This window comes from Nerophis ophidion, linkage group LG04 (genome assembly GCF_033978795.1).
Source record: "Nerophis ophidion isolate RoL-2023_Sa linkage group LG04, RoL_Noph_v1.0, whole genome shotgun sequence".
Lineage (NCBI taxonomy): Eukaryota > Metazoa > Chordata > Actinopteri > Syngnathiformes > Syngnathidae > Nerophis > Nerophis ophidion.
The window spans coordinates 75,265,077-75,281,567 of NC_084614.1; the positions used below are offsets into that span (position 1 = coordinate 75,265,077).

The 16,491-nt window shown below is 48.7% G+C and overlaps 1 protein-coding gene across 1 annotated transcript; it reads left to right on the plus strand.

Annotated features, from left to right (window-relative positions):
- Positions 1-14,591, plus strand: LOC133551883 (nonsense-mediated mRNA decay factor SMG8-like). The gene is made up of 5 exons (XM_061899063.1): positions 1-741; positions 8,257-9,160; positions 9,217-9,362; positions 10,673-11,557; positions 13,858-14,591. Exons 1-5 carry the CDS (start codon positions 124-126, stop codon positions 14,062-14,064), a joined length of 2,760 nt encoding a protein of 919 aa, XP_061755047.1. The 5' UTR covers positions 1-123; the 3' UTR covers positions 14,065-14,591.
- Positions 14,592-16,491: the final 1,900 nt, after the last annotated feature.

Here is a 16,491-nt window from a genome sequence, read left to right on the forward strand (position 1 = left end):
GAAGGTTTTTGTAGGGGGGGAAGGAATTTGTCGTGACAACGCCATGGGAACATCGCCCCCTAAAGTTACCACCGGAAGTACAGACGGTACGTCACTATTTTGATTCCCCTGCTTGTGTCCAAGATGAAGGAGGCCAACATGGCCACCACTGCGGCTGCGAGCGTGGAGAAGCTCCTGCGGGCCGCCGTGTCGGAGGACGCCGAGCACGGCGACGACGGCCTGTGCGTGGTGGGCATCTTCGGGAAAAGCAACATGCAGGTGGGCGCGCTGAAAGAGTCGCTGGTCAACAACGTGGCGGACAAGCCCGTCTTCTCGGTGTTCGGCGGGCCGGAGGAGGGCGGCGGCATTCAGGCTTTCTACAGCCGGGACAACCGCGTCTTGTACATGCTGCTCACTTCCGTGAGTGACAGCGGCCAGCTGCTGCGGGCCTGCCGGACTGTGAGCGCGGGGGCCGGCCACGCCGACTCCCACGACCTGTGGAAGGGCCTGGATAGGCAGCACTGCCTCCACCTGCTGTACATGTTCTCCGTGTGCCACGTCCTCCTGCTCGTCCACCCCAACCACACCTTCGACGTCACCTACGACCGACTCTTCCGAGCTTTGGACGCCCTGCGGCAGAAGGTGCTGCCCCTTGTCCGGGCGGCCATCAAGGACTGCCCGGTGTCAAAAGAGTGGAAGCTGAACTGTCGGCCATGTCCTCCAAGACTTCTCTTCATCTTCCAGATGAACGGAACTCTCAAGGTTCAGTATTCATTCTGACGATCATAACACTATATATATATATATTTTTATATATATATATATATATATATATATATATATATATATATATATATATATATATATATATATATATATACATATATATATATATATATATATACACACAGTGGGGCAAACAAGTATTTAGTCAGCCACCGATTGTACAAGTTCTCCCACTTAAAGTGATGACAGAGGTCTGTAATTTGAGAGACAAAATGTGGGAAAAAAATCCAGGAATTCACATTGTAGGAATTTGAAAGAATTTATTTGTAAACTATGGTAGAAAAGAAGTACTTGGTCAACCATTCAAAGCTCTCACTGATAGAAAGAGGTTTTGGCTCAAAATCTCACGATACATGGCCCCATTCATTCTTTCCTTAACACGGATCAATCGTCCTGTCTCCTTAGCAGAAAAAAAGCCCCAAAGCATGATGTTTCCACCCCCATGCTTCACAGTAGGTATGGTGTTCTTGGGATGCAACTCAGTATTCTTCCTCCAAACACGACAAGTAGAGTTTATACCAAAAGGTTCTGTCTTGGTTTCATCTGACCACATGACATTCTCCGAATCCTCTGCTGTATCATCCATGTATCCATTTTGGTATAAACTCAACTCGTCGTGTTTGGAGGAAGAAGAATACTGAGTTGCATCCCAAGAACACCATACCTACTGTGAAGCATGGGGGTGGAAACATCATGCTTTGGGGCTGTTTTTCTGCTAAGGGGACGGGACGATTGATCCGTGTTAAGGAAAGAATGAATGGGGCCATGTATGGTGAGATTTTGAGCCAAAACCTCCTTCCATCAGTGAGAGCTTTGAAAAGTTGACCAAATACTTATTTTCTACCATAATTTACAAATAAATTATTAAAATTCGTACAATGTGAATTCCTGGATTTACTTTTCACATTCTGTCTCTCACAGTTGAAGTGTACCTATGATGAAAATTACAGACCTCTGTCATCATTTTAAGTGGGAGAACTTGCACAATCCTCCTCTCTGAGCTGCTACCTTACCGTGGTAGAGGAGTTTGCGTGTCCCAATGATCCTAGGAGCTATGTTGTCTGGGGGTTTTCATGCCCCCTGGTAGGGTCTCCCAAGACAAACAGGTCCTAGGTGAGTGATCAGACAAAGAGCAGCTCAAAGACTTCTATGGATTTACAACGAAATGAACCCAGATTTCCCTCGCCCGGACGTGGGTCACCGGGGCCCCGCTCTGGAGCCAGGCCCGGAGTTGGGGCACGATGGCGAGCGCCTGGTGGTCGGGCCTGTTCCCATGGGGCCCGGCCGGGCACAGCCCGAAGAGGCAACGTGGGTCATCCCTCCAATGGGCTCACCACTCATAGGAGGGGCCATAGAGGTCGGGTGCATTGTGAGCTGGGCGGCAGCCGAAGGCAGGGCACTTGGCGGTCCGATCCTCGGCTACAGAAGCTAGCTCTTGGGACGTGGAACGTCACCTCACTGGGGGGGAAGGAGCCTGAGCTAGTGCGCGAGGTAGAGAAGTTCCGGCTGGATATAGTCGGACTCACCTCGACGCACAGCAAGGGCTCTGGAACCAGTTCTCTCGAGAGGGACTGGACCCTCTTCCACTCTGGCGTTGCCGGCAGTGAGAGGCGACGGGCTGGGGTGGCAATTCTGGTTGCCCCCCGGCTCAAAGCCTGTACGTTTGAGTTCAACCCAGTGGACGAGAGGGTAGCTTCCCTTCGCCTTCGGGTGGGGGGACGGGTCCTGACTGTTGTTTGTGCTTACGCACCAAACAGCAGTTCAGAATACCCACCCTTTTTGGGTACACTCGAGGGAGTACTGGAAAGTGCTCCTCCGGGTGATTCCCTTGTCCTACTGGGAGACTTCAACGCTCATGTTGGCAACGACAGTGAAACCTGGAGAGGCGTGATTGGGAAGAATGGTCGCCCGGATCTAAACCCGAGTGGTGTTTTGTTATTGGACTTTTGTGCTCGTCACAGTTTGTCGATAACAAACACCATGTTCAAACATAAGGGTGTCCATATGTGCACTTGGCACCAGGACACCCTAGGCCGCAGTTCCATGATCGACTTTGTAGTTGTGTCATCGGATTTGCGGCCTTATGTTTTGGACACTCGGGTGAAGAGAGGGGCGGAGCTTTCTACCGATCACCACCTGGTGGTGAGTTGGCTGCGATGGTGGGGGAGGATGCCGGACAGACCTGGCAGGCCCAAGCGCATTGTGAGGGTCTGCTGGGAGCGTCTGGCAGAGTCTCCTGTCAGAGAGAGTTTCAATTCACACCTCCGGGAGAACTTTGAACATGTCACGAGGGAGGTGCGGGACATTGAGTCCGAGTGGACCATGTTCCGAACCTCTATTGTCGAGGCGGCTGATTGGAGCTGTGGCCGCAAGGTTGTTGGTGCCTGTCGTGGCGGTAATCCCAGAACCCGTTGGTGGACACCAGCAGTGAGGGATGCCGTCAAGCTGAAGAAGGAGTCCTATCGGGTTCTTTTGGCTCATAGGACTCCGGAGGCAGTGGACGGGTACCGACGGGCCAAGCGGTGTGCAGCTTTAGCGGTCGCGGAGGCAAAAACTCGGACATGGGAAGAGTTCGGGGAAGCCATGGAAAACGACTTCCGGACGGCTTCGAAGCGATTCTGGACCACCATACGGCGCCTCAGGAAGGGGAAGCAGTGCACTATCAACACCGTGTATGGTGCGGATGGTGTTCTGCTGACTTCGACTGCGGATGTTGTGGATCGGTGGAGGGAATACTTCAAAGACCTCCTCAATCCCACCAACACGTCTTTCTTTGAGGAAGCGGTGCCTGGGGAATCTGTAGTGGACTCTCCTATTTCTGGGGCTGAGGTCGCTGAGGTAGTTAAAAAGCTCCTCGGCGGCAAGGCCCCGGGGGTGGATGAGATCCGCCCGGAGTTCCTTAAGGCTCTGGATGCTGTGGGGCTGTCTTGGTTGACAAGACTCTGCAGCATCGCGTGGACATCGGGGGCGGTACCTCTGGATTGGCAGACCGGGGTGGTGGTCCCTCTCTTTAAGAAGGGGGACCGGAGGGTGTGTTCCAACTATCGTGGGATCACACTCCTCAGCCTTCCCGGTAAGGTTTATTCAGGTGTACTGGAGAGGAGGCTTCGCCGGATAGTCGAACCTCGGATTCAGGAGGAACAGTGTGGTTTTCGTCCTGGTCGTGGAACTGTGGACCAGCTCTATACTCTCGGCAGGGTTCTTGAGGGTGCATGGGAGTTTGCCCAACCAGTCTACATGTGCTTTGTGGACTTGGAGAAGGCATTCGACCGTGTCCCTCGGGAAGTCCTGTGGGGAGTGCTCAGAGAGTATGGGGTATCGGACTGTCTTATTGTGGCAGTCCGCTCCCTGTATGATCAGTGCCAGAGCTTGGTCCGCATTGCTGGCAGTAAGTCGGACACGTTTCCAGTGAAGGTTGGACTCCGCCAAGGCTGTCCTTTGTCACCGATTCTGTTCATAACTTTTATGGACAGAATTTCTAGGCGCAGTCAAGGCGTTGAGGGGTTCCGGTTTGGTGGCCACGGGATTAGGTCTCTGCTTTTTGCAGATGATGTAGTCCTGATGGCTTCATCTGGCCGGGATCTTCAGCTCTCACTGGATCGGTTCGCAGCCGAGTGTGAAGCGACCGGAATGAGAATCAGCACCTCCAAGTCCGAGTCCATGGTTCTCGCCCGGAAAAGGGTGGAGTGCCATCTCCGGGTTGGGGAAGAGACCCTGCCCCAAGTGGAGGAGTTCAAGTACCTAGGAGTCTTGTTCACGAGTGGGGGAAGAGTGGATCGTGAGATCGACAGGCGGATCGGTGCGGAGTCTTCAGTAATGCGGACGTTGTATCGATCCGTTGTGGTGAAGAAGGAGCTGAGCCGGAAGGCAAAGCTCTCAATTTACCGGTCGATCTACGTTCCCATCCTCACCTATGGTCATGAGCTTTGGGTCATGACCGAAAGGATAAGATCACGGGTACAAGCGGCCGAAATGAGTTTCCTCCGCCGGGTGGCGGGGCTCTCCCTTAGAGATAGGGTGAGAAGCTCTGCCATCCGGGAGGAGCTCAACGTAAAGCCGCTGCTCCTCCACATCGAGAGGAGCCAGATGAGGTGGTTCGGGCATCTGGTCAGGATGCCACCCGAACGCCTCCCTAGGGAGGTGTTTAGGGCACGTCCAGCTGGTAGGAGGCCACGGGGAAGACCCAGGACACGTTGGAAAGACTATGTCTCCCGGCTGGCCTGGGAACGCCTCTGGATCCCCCGGGAAGAGCTAGACGAAGTGGCTGGAGATAGGGAAGTCTGGGCTTCCCTGCTTAGGCTGCTGCCCCCGCGACCCGACCTCGGATAAGCGGAAGATGATGGATGGATGGATGGAACTTGCACAATCTGTGGCTGACTAAATACTTTTATGCCCCACTGTGTGTGTGTGTGTGTGTGTGTGTGTGTGTGTGTGTGTGTATGTATATATATATATATATATATATATATATATATATATATATATATATATATATATATATATATATATACACACACAGCCGTGGTTCTTAACCTGGGTTCGATCGAACCCTAGGGGTTCGGTGAGTCGGCCTCAGGGGTTCGTCGGCGGTCAAAACACACCCGACTCATCGTATAAATACAAACTTCTCCCTATCGGCGTATTACGGATACAGCAACAGCTGACTGATTTGCAGGTGTGTCATTTGTTGTGAGTTTATGCACTGTGTTGGTTTTGTTGTTTGAACAAGGTGATGTTCATGCACGGTTCATTTTGTGCACCAGTAAAAAAAAAACATGGTAACACTCTAGTACGGGGAACATATTCGCCATTAATTAGTTGCTTGTTAACATGCAAATTAGTAGCATAATGGCTCTTAACTAGTCATTATTAAGTACTTATTAATGCCTTATTCGACATGGCCTTGTTATAACCCTAACCCTCTAACCCTTACCAAATAACTCTAAATTAAGTCTTTATTACTTAGAATATGTTCCCCTAGTGTCCAAATAACTCTAAATTAAGTCTTTATTACTTAGAATATGTTCCCCTAGTGTCCAAATAACTCTAATATAAGTCTTTATTACTTAGAATATGTTCCCCTAGTGTCCAAATAACTCTAATATAAGTCTTTGTTACTTAGATTATGTTCCCCTCGTGTCCAAATAACTCTAAATTAAGGTACCTTCAACAAGGTTAAGAACCACTGATATATATATATACATCTTTTCATCCATCTATTTTCTACCGCTTATTCCCTTTGGCGTCGCGGGTGGCGCGGGAGCCTATCTCAGCTACAATCAGGCGGAAGGCGGGGTACACCCGGGACAAGTCGCCACCTCATCGCAGGGCCAACACAGATAGACAGACAACATTCACACTCACAATCATACACTAAGGCCAATTTAGTGTTGCCAACCAACTTATCCCCAGGTGCATGTATATAATTACGGGCTGCTGATATTATCGGCCGATAAGTGCTTTAAAATTTAATATTGGAAATTATCAGTTTAAAAATCATCGGTATCAGTTTCAAAAAATCAATTTATGACTTTTTAAAATGCCGCTGTGTACACGGACGTAGGGAGAAGTACAGAGCGCTAATAAACCATAAAGGCACTGCCTTTGCATGCCGGCCCACATAATATCTACAACTTTTCTCACACAAGTGAATGCATGCATACTTGGTCAACAGCCATACAGGTCACACTGAGGGTGGCCGTATAAACAACTTTAACACTGTTACAAATATACTGTGAACCGACACCAAACAAGAATGACAAACACATTTCGGGAGAACATCCGCACCGTAACACAACACAAACACCAACTCAGTGGCCTAGTGGTTAGAGTGTCAGCCTGGAGATCGGTAGGTTGGGAGTTCAAACTCCAGCAGAGTCATACCAAAGACCATAAAAATGGGACTCATTACCTCCCTGCTTGGCACTCAGCATCAAGGGTTGGAATTGGGGGTTAAATCACCAAAAATGATTCCCGGGCGCACCACCGCTGCTGCCCACTGCTCCCCTCACCTCCCAGGGGGTGAACAAGGGGATGGGTCAAATGCAGAGGACATATTTCACCACACCGAATGTGTGTGTGACAATCATTGGTACTTTAACTTTAACTTTGACAACACAACAAATACCCAGAACCCCTTGCAGCACTAACTCTTCTGGGACGCTACAATATACACCCACCGCTACCCCCTAACCCCCCACCTCAACTTTTTTTCAATAACTTGATTTGATTTATTTTGGAAAACCTTGTTACATTGTTTAATGCATCCAGCGGGGCATCACAACAAAATTAGGCATAGTAATGTGTTAATTCAACGACTGTATATATCGGTATCGGTTGATATCGGAATTAAGAGTTGGACAATATCGGAATATCGGATATCGGCAAAAAAGCCATTATCTGACATCTCTAGTAAGAACCTCAGCGTAGGGGTGTGGTAAAAAATCAATTCTCATATTAAAAAAAAAAAAAAAAAATCAATTTTTTTTTTTTTTTTGTCAATCCAGCAAAACAATACACAGCAATACCATAACAATGCAATCCAATTCCAAAACCAAACCTGACCCAGCAACACTCAGAACTGCAATAAACAGAGCAATTTGGAGGATACACAAACATGACACGGAACAAACCAAAAGTAGTGAAACAAAAAATGAATATTATCAACAACAGTATCAATATTGGTTATAATTTCAGCATAGTAGTGATTAAAAATCCCTCATTGACATTATCATTAGACGGGGGGGATGGTGGGGCGGGGTTTGGTGCTAGCGGGATGTATAATATAGCCAGGACGAGTCACGGAAGCATGGGATTGTGGGTATTTGTTCTGTTCTGTTTATGTTGTCTTACTGTGAGGATGTTCTCCTGAAATGTGTTTGTCATTCTGGTTTGGTGTGGGTTCACAGTGTGGCGCATATTTGTAAGAGTGTTAAAGTTGTTTATATCACAACTTTCAGTGTAACCTGTATGACCGTTGAGCAACTATGCCTTGCAGACGAGTATGTGTATCTGCGGAAGCCACATACAACATGCTACTGGGCTGGCAAGCCATTTGTACATGTTGTAGAAGGATTCTAAAACAGTGGCTTCATATCTCGCCCTTAGTTTTGATTTCTGGGTGACCATCAGCAGATAATAGCGAGAATAGTTGCTTTGAGAATTCGGGATTTTCCCGAAAAACTTGGGAGGGTTGACAAGCGTAATGCGGTCAAGCGGCATTCATACTAAAAGTCGCGGGCCGCACTAACATTAAATCTTCTTATCAAGGTGCGGACCACGTGTCTAAGACCTCTGGTATACACATAGCACAGACCAACAACAAAAAAACTCTTTATGCTGTGTTATTTCATTTTAAATGTCAAAAGAGTATTGTGGCTCCCGTTGTCTTCTTTATTTTGTGAAACGGATCAAAATGGCTCTTTGAGTGGTAAAGGTTGCTGACCCCTGGTATACATCAAACAAACCTGTTATGACTTTGTTTCTTTAAAGGTGTCAAACGGTTCCGAGTCAGGTTCTAGTTCTGACAAGCTTAAGAAGCACTCCCCCAGGAGGCGCCTGCAGCACGCCCTGGAGGACCAAATCTACCGCATCTTCCGCAAAAGTCGAGTCCTGACCAATCAGAGCAGCAACTGCCTGTTCACCGTGCCCGCCAACCAGGCGTTCGTCTACGTGGTGCCGGGCGCCGACGAGGACCCTGTGGGCTCCCTGTTGGGCCAGCTGCGGTCCAACTGCATGCTGTGCGAGCAGGATTCCAGCATGCAGCTGAGCGGGCCTAGGCGGTACCAGCAGATGCGGCGCTCGGTCCGCCAATCTGGCACCGGCGTGGACCTGTTTGGGGCGTCGGCGGGCGGTCAGCTGGTGGACTGTAGCCTGAAGGAGTTCCTGTGGCAGCACGTGGAGCTGGTGCTGACCAAGAAGGGCTTTGACGACAGCGTCGGACGCAACCCTCAGCCCTCGCACTTTGAGCTGCCGACCTACCGCAAGTGGGCCCAGGTCGCCTTAAGACTCCACCAAGTCCTCGTGGGCGGCGCCGAGGAGGAGGACGACGTGGAGACGGCGGCGAAAGTGCAGAGCCAGCTGAAGGTGCTGGACGCCTTCCTGGACGCCGACACCAAGTTCTCAGAGAACCGATGCCAGAAGGCGCTGCCTTTGGCCCACAGCGCCTACCAGTCCAACCTACCCCACAACTACACCACCACCGTACACAAGAACCAGCTGACGCAGGCGCTGCGGGTCTACAGCCAGCACGCCCGCGGCGTGGCGTTCCAGCGCTACGCCCTGCAGCTTCACGAGGACTGCTATAAGTTCTGGAGCAACGGACACCAACTGTGCGAGGAGCGCAGCCTCTCCGACCAACACTGCGTACATAAGTTCCACCTTCTGCCGCAGCCAGGTGAGCATCTTAGACCGAGGACACATTTTTCTTTTATTTACCTGTGATGTCTGCAGGGGAGAAGACGGACGTGGATCACAACCCGCCCATTCTTAGCCACAACAGCAGGGGGCGCTACACCAGCTCCTGCAACTGTGGGAGGAAGCAGGTGCCACGCGAGGATCCATTTGACATACAGGCAGCGAATTATGACTTCTACCAGGTCTGGAATCCTTCTTCCAGGACTTGAAGATCTACAGTGGGGCAAAAAAAGTATTTAGTCAGCCACCGATAGTGCAAGTTCTCCCACTTAAAATGATGACAGAGGTCTGTAATTTTCATCAAAGGAACACTTCAACTGTGAGAGACAGAATTTGGAAAAAAAATCCAGGAATTCACATTGTAGGAATTTTAAAGAATTTATTTGTCAATTATGGTGGAAAAAAAGTATTTGGTCACTTCAAACAAGGAAGATCTTTGGCTCTCACAGACCTGTAACAACTTCTTTAAGAAGCTCTTCTGTCCTCCACTCGTTACCTGTATTAATAACACTTGTTTGAACTTGTTATCTGTATAAAAGACACCTGTCCACAGCCTCAAACAGTCAGACTCCAAACTCCACAATGGCCAAGACCAAAGAGCTGCTGAAGGACACCAGGAAAAGAATTGTAGACCTGCACCAGACTGGGAAGAGGGAATCTACAATAGGCAAGCAGCTTGGTGTGAAAAAATCAACTGTGGGAGCAATTATCAGAAAATGGATGACATACAAGACCACTGATAATCTCCCTCGATCTGGGGCTCCACCCAAGATCTCATCCTGTGGGGTCAAAATGATCATGAGGGGGGAATAGGTGAATGACCTGCAGAGAGCTGGGACCAAAGTAACAAAGGTTACCATCAGAAACACACTACGCCGACAGGGAGTCAAATCCTGCAGTGCCAGACGTGTCCCCCTGCTTAAGCCAGTGCATGTCCAGGCCCGTCTGAAGTTTGCCAGAGAGCACATGGATGATACAGCAGAGGATTGGGAGAATGTCGTGTGGTCAGATGAAACAAAAATAGAACTTTTTGGTATAACCTCAACTTGTCGTGTTTGGAGGAAGAAGAATACTGAGTTGTATCCCAAGAACACCATACCTACTGTGAAGCATGGGGGTGGAAACATCATGCTTTGGGGCTGTTTTTCTGCTAAGAGGACAGGACGATTGATCCGTGTTAAGGAAAGAATGAATGGGGCCATGTATCGTGAGATTTTGAGCCAAAACCTCCTTCCATCAGTGAGAGCTTTGAATGGTTCACCAAATACTTATTTTCCACCACAAAAAAATTTCTTTAAAATTCCTACAATGTGAATTCCTGGATTTTTTTTTTCACATTCTGTCTCTCACAGTAGAAGTGTACCTATGATGAAAATTACAGACCTCTGTCATCATTTTAAGTGGGAGAACTTGCACAATCTTTGGCTGACTAAATACTTTTTTGCCCCACTGTACTTGCATCTGTACGTCTAACCCTGGCTCCCTTTTGTAGCTGCTGGAGGACAAATGTTGCAGTAAGCTGGAGAGGATCAACTTTCCCATCTTCCAGCCGAGTACTCCCGACCCGGCCCCGGCCAGCAACCAGGTCCAGTGCCCCGCTAACGAAGCGTCCGCGGCAGGTGACGCAGACCGGCTGAGGGAGCCCAGCACCGCCCAGAGCCACACTCCCGGGGACACCAGCCTGAGCTTGGCCCTCAGCCTGGGCCAGTCCACAGACAGTCTGGGTCCTTACGGCGACGGGGAGGCAGCAGCTGAAAGCCAAGTCCAGCAGAAGCGTCCGAGCCTGGCGGACCGCCAGCCCTCCACTGTGGAGTACCTCCCAGGTATGATGCACTCGGGTTGCCCTAAGGGCCTGCTGCCCAAGTTCTCCAGCTGGTCCCTGGTCAAGCTGGGCCCGGCCAAGTTCTACAACTGCCACACGGGTCTGGAGCAACCGGGCTTCCTCCCCGGCTCTTCCTTCCTCCTGCCGTGGGACTTGGTGATCCGCTCCCGCACTGACGAGGAGGCCGTCCTGGAGGCTTTGGACGGGGGCGCCTCCTCATGGCCGGTCCCCAACAAGACCCTCGTAAGCAAGCGGGGGAACGTCGGGAGCCTCGGTAGGGGCCGCAGGAGGGATGACACAGCGCGGGCCTTCATGGGGTTCGAGTACGAAGATGGCAGGGGGAGACGCTTCATCAGCTCGGGTCCTGATAAGGTTGTGAAGGTGCTCGGGCCGGGTGGCGCCAAGGACCCTGCCAGCAGGGTGCTGAACACCGACATGCCGCTGTACATCCCGTCGCCCTCTCAGGGCCGCGGCGTGAAGCCTCACTTTTCTCAGCTGATGCGCCTTTTTATCGTGGTACCAGAGGCTCCGCTGGAAGTGACCCTCAATCCTCAGGTAACACAAACCAACACTCCTCAGTTGTCAACACATTTAAAGGCCTACTGAAAGGAGATGTTCTTATTCAAACGGGGATAGCAGGTCCATTCTGTGTGTCATACTTGATCATTTCTCGATATTGCCATATTTTTGCTGAAAGGATTTAGTAGAGAACATCCACGATAAAGTTCGCAACTTTTGGTCGCTAATAAAAAAGCCTTGCCTGATGTGCGCGTGACGTCACGGGTTGTAAACGGGTTGTTCACAATCATGGCCACCAGCAGCGAGAGCGGTTCGGACCGAGAAAGCGATGATTTCCCCATTATTTGAGCGAGGATGAAAGATTCGTGGATGAGGAAAGTGAGAGTGAAGGACTAGAAAATAAATAAATAAAAAGACGAGGGCAGTGGGAGCGGTTCAAATGTTATTAGACACATTTACTAAGATAATTCCGGAAAATCCCTTATCTGCTTATTGTGAAGTGAATTATATTTATATAGCGCTTTTTCTCTAGTGACTCAAAGCGCTTTACATAGTGAAACCCAATATCTAAGTTACATTCAAACCAGTGTGGGTGGCACTGGAAGCGGGTGGGTAAAGTGTCTTGCCCAAGGACACAACGGCAGTGACTAGGATGGCGGAAGCGGGAATCAAACCTGGAACCCTCAAGTTGCTGGCACGGCCGCGCTACCAACCGAGCTAATTATGCGATTAAAACATTGTGTTACTAGTGTTTTAGTGAGATTATATAGTTATACCTGAAAGTCGGGTGTGGTGACCGCCAGTGTCTCAGAGGGAAGCCATGTTTCTCGACGAGGCAAGGCAGCCGGGGTGAGATTTTTTTTTTTCCCCCTCCTCCACGGTGTAAGCATCCGACGATCGGGGGCGGCTGGTGGGAGGAGGCAAGAGAGTAAGCAGCTGCAGGAAGAACGACGCAAACTCTCCGCTCATGTCTACAATAAAAGCCGACTTATTACCACCATTTTCTTACCGAAACCTGCCGGTTGACATGTGGTAGGGAAACCATGTTCGCTTGACCGCTCTGTTCCATAGTAAAGCTTCACCGTCAGCTTTTGGGAATCAATCAATCAATCAATGTTTATTCATATAGCCCTAAATCACAAATGTCTCAAAGGACTGCACAAACCATTACGACTACGACATCCTCGGAAGAACCCACAAAAGGGCAAGGAAAACTCACACCCAGTGGGCAGGGAGAATTCACATCCAGTGGGACGCCAGTGACAATGCTGACTATGAGAAACCTTGGAGAGGACCTCAGATGTGGGCAACCCCCCCACCCCCCTCTAGGGGACCGAAAGCAATGGATGTCGAGCGGGTCTAACATGATGCTGTGAAAGTTCAATCCATAGTGGCTCCAACACAGCCGTGAGAGTTCAGTTCAAAGCGGATCCAAGACAGCAGCGAGAGTCCCGTCCACAGGAAACCATCCCAAGCGGAGGGGATCAGCAGCGTAGAGATGTCCCCAACCGATACACAGGCGAGCGGTCCATCCTGGGTCCCGACGAGCGGTCCATCCTGGGTCTCGAATCTGGACAGCCAGTACTTGGTCATCGGACCGGACCCCCTCCACAAGGGAGGGGGGGACATAGGAGAAAAAAGAAAAGAAGCGGCAGATCAACTTGTCTAAAAAGGAGGTCTATTTAAAGGCTAGAGTATACAGGTGAGTTTTAAGGTGAGACTTAAATGAGGTAGCATCTCGAACTGTTACCGGGAGGGCATTCCAGAGTACTGGAGCCCAAACGGAAAACGCTCTATAGCCCGCAGACTTTTTTTGGGGCTCTAGGAATCACTAATAAGCCGGAGTCTTTTGAACGCAGATTTCTTGCCGGGACATATGGTACAATACAATATAATATAATGTAAACAAGGAAACACCGGCTGTGTTTGTGTTGCTAAAGTCGGCCGCAATTCACCGTTTCCCACCTACATCTTTCTTCTTTGACGTCTCCGTTATTAATTGAACAAATTGCAAAAGATTCAGCAACACAGATGTCCAGAATACTGTGGAATTATGCGATTAAAGCAGCCGATTTATAGCTGGTATCGGTGCCGGATCAAAATGTCCGCTACAATCCGTGACGTCACGCGCACGCGTCATCATACCGCGACGTTTTCAACAGAATACTTTGCGCGAAATTCAAAATTGCAATTTAGTAAACTAAAAAGGCCGTATTGGCATGTGTTGCAATGTTAATATTTCATCATTGATATATAAACTATCAGACTGCGTAGTAGTGGGTTTCAGTAGGCCTTTAAAGAACAACTCATCAGTATTCATCCTAAACTCTTTGCAGGTCCAGCCAGGTCCGTCCCCCTGTCCGCTTTTCCATCCCGAGCAGACCGATCTGGTGTTGCCACCCGACAGCTTCTGGGTGCTGCGCTTCCCTTTCGCCTACGCCACCGAGCTGGGACCCTGCTACCCCCCCAAGGAGAACCAGCCCCTCAACAACTACAAGGTGCTGCGAGGGATCCTTAAAGCCACCACGGCCAACCCTCAATGACAAAACTCCCCTGCAGTTTTCGAGCAGGAGTTTTGATCGTTGGCAACTCCAAGAACCTCCTGTCAGTTAGTTAGGAACAACAACATGTCAACTCTTCAATGCTCAAACGGTCCCGTTAGAAATATTCCTCCGACCAACGGTGGAAATGTTCGCAATTTAAAGCATAACCACTCGTATCGCAAGGTACTCATAAGTTGAGGTACCACAGTATTACAATATTTGACGTGTGTGTATACGACTCTTTAGAAGGACACACAGTCTGACTTCAGATCGAAATTTGTAGCCTGCCATGCGTTCTTACAAACGGCCAGCAGAGGGCGGTTAATGACGTGAGCCCTCAAGAAGAAGCTCAGGAAACTCAGCCAGTTTAAGAAGGTACATCAAAGTACTCTGTTTTTTTTTGCCAGGATTCCAACCATGTGCGTGTTTTTTTCTTTCCAATATTACACTATATTTCGTACATTCTAAATATTGGTCCTAGAATTGTTTTGAAATGTAGATAATAAACCCTTCTATGAACAATTACACACCATTTAGTGTGTCTGTATCTTTACTGTCCACTAGATCCCCTTTTTACAAACACTATAGTGCACTAATTGTGCATTTGTCCAACAAATAGATGTCATATATCACATACAACAATAGATGTCATATATCACAACAATAGATGTCATATATCACATACAACAATAGATGTCATATATCACAACAATAGATGTCATATATCACATACAACAATAGATGTCATATATCACAACAATAGATGTCATACATCACATACAACAATATACTGTAATAGATGTCATATTCCAATCAATGTTATTATAGCAACGTAATAGATGTCATTTATCACATACAACAATGTAATATATGTCATATCACAATCTTTAATGTCCTCTGTGTTCTTTGATGTTTGATGTTTCCCTCTTACACACATGTGAGAGGGATGTGTACTATGGCTATGAGTCGTTTTTTTTTTTTTCCCCCTTGGCCTCAGTCTGCACCCCCACTCCAGGGCCCAGGCTAAGACCGATTTTTTTTTAAATTTTATTTTAATCTTCTATTCTTTTCTCCCATCCCCCCTCCCCCCCCCCACCCCCCCCTGTTTACCTGTATGTCATCTTTTTTGTAAGGGGCGCTGGAAGCCGGCAGACCCGTCAGCGATCCTGTTCTGTCTCCCTGTAATGTTTGTCTGATCTTGAATGGGATTGTGCTGAAAATTGTAATTTTCCTGAAGGAACTCTCCTGACGGAATAAATAAAGTACTATCTAATGTAATCAATGCCATATATCACATACAACAATGTAATGTATGTCCTATCACGTACAACAACATCATAGATGACAACCAAATAATAAAACAAGGTGACTCGGTAAAGAATCTGGGTATTATCTTCGACCCAACTCTCTCCTTTGAGTCACACATTAAAAGCGTTACTAAAACGGCCTTCTTTCATCTCCGTAATATCGCTAAAATTCGCTCCATTTTGTCCACTAAAGACGCTGAGATCATTATCCATGCGTTTGTTACGTCTCGTCTCGATTACTGTAACGTATTATTTTCGGGTCTCCCATGTCTAGCATTAAAAGATTACAGTTGGTACAAAATGCGGCTGCTAGACTTTTGACAAGAACAAGAAAGTTTGATCACATTACGCCTGTACTGGCTCACCTGCACTGGCTTCCTGTGCACTTAAGATGTGACTTTAAGGTTTTACTACTTACGTATAAAATACTACACGGTCTAGCTCCATCCTATCTTGCCGATTGTATTGTACCATATGTCCCGGCAAGAAATCTGCGTTCAAAGGACTCCGGCTTATTAGTGATTCCTAGAGCCCAAAAAAAGTCTGCGAGCTATAGAGCGTTTTCCGTTCGGGCTCCAGTACTCTGGAATGCCCTCCCGGTAACAGTTCGAGATGCTACCTCAGTAGAAGCATTTAAGTCTCACCTTAAAACTCATCTGTATACTCTAGCCTTTAAATAGACCTCCTTTTTAGACCAGTTGATCTGCCGCTTCTTTTCTTTCTCCTATGTCCCCCCCTCCCTTGTGGAGGGGGTCCGGTCCAATGACCATGGATGAAGTACTGGCTGTCCAGAGTCGAGACCCAGGATGGACCGCTCGCCTGTATCGGTTGGGGACATCTCTACGCTGCTGATCCGCCTCCGCTTGAGATGGTCTCCTGTGGACGGGACTCTCGCTGCTGTCTTGGATCCGCTTTGAACTGAACTCTCGCGGCTGTGTTGGAGCCACTATGGATTGAACTTTCACAGTATCATGTTAGACCCGCTCGACATCCATTGCTTTCGGTCCCCTAGAGGGGGGTGAGGGGGTTGCCCACATCTGAGGTCCTCTCCAAGGTTTCTCATAGTCAGCATTGTCACTGGCGTCCCACTGGATGTGAATTCTCCCTGCCCACTGGGTGT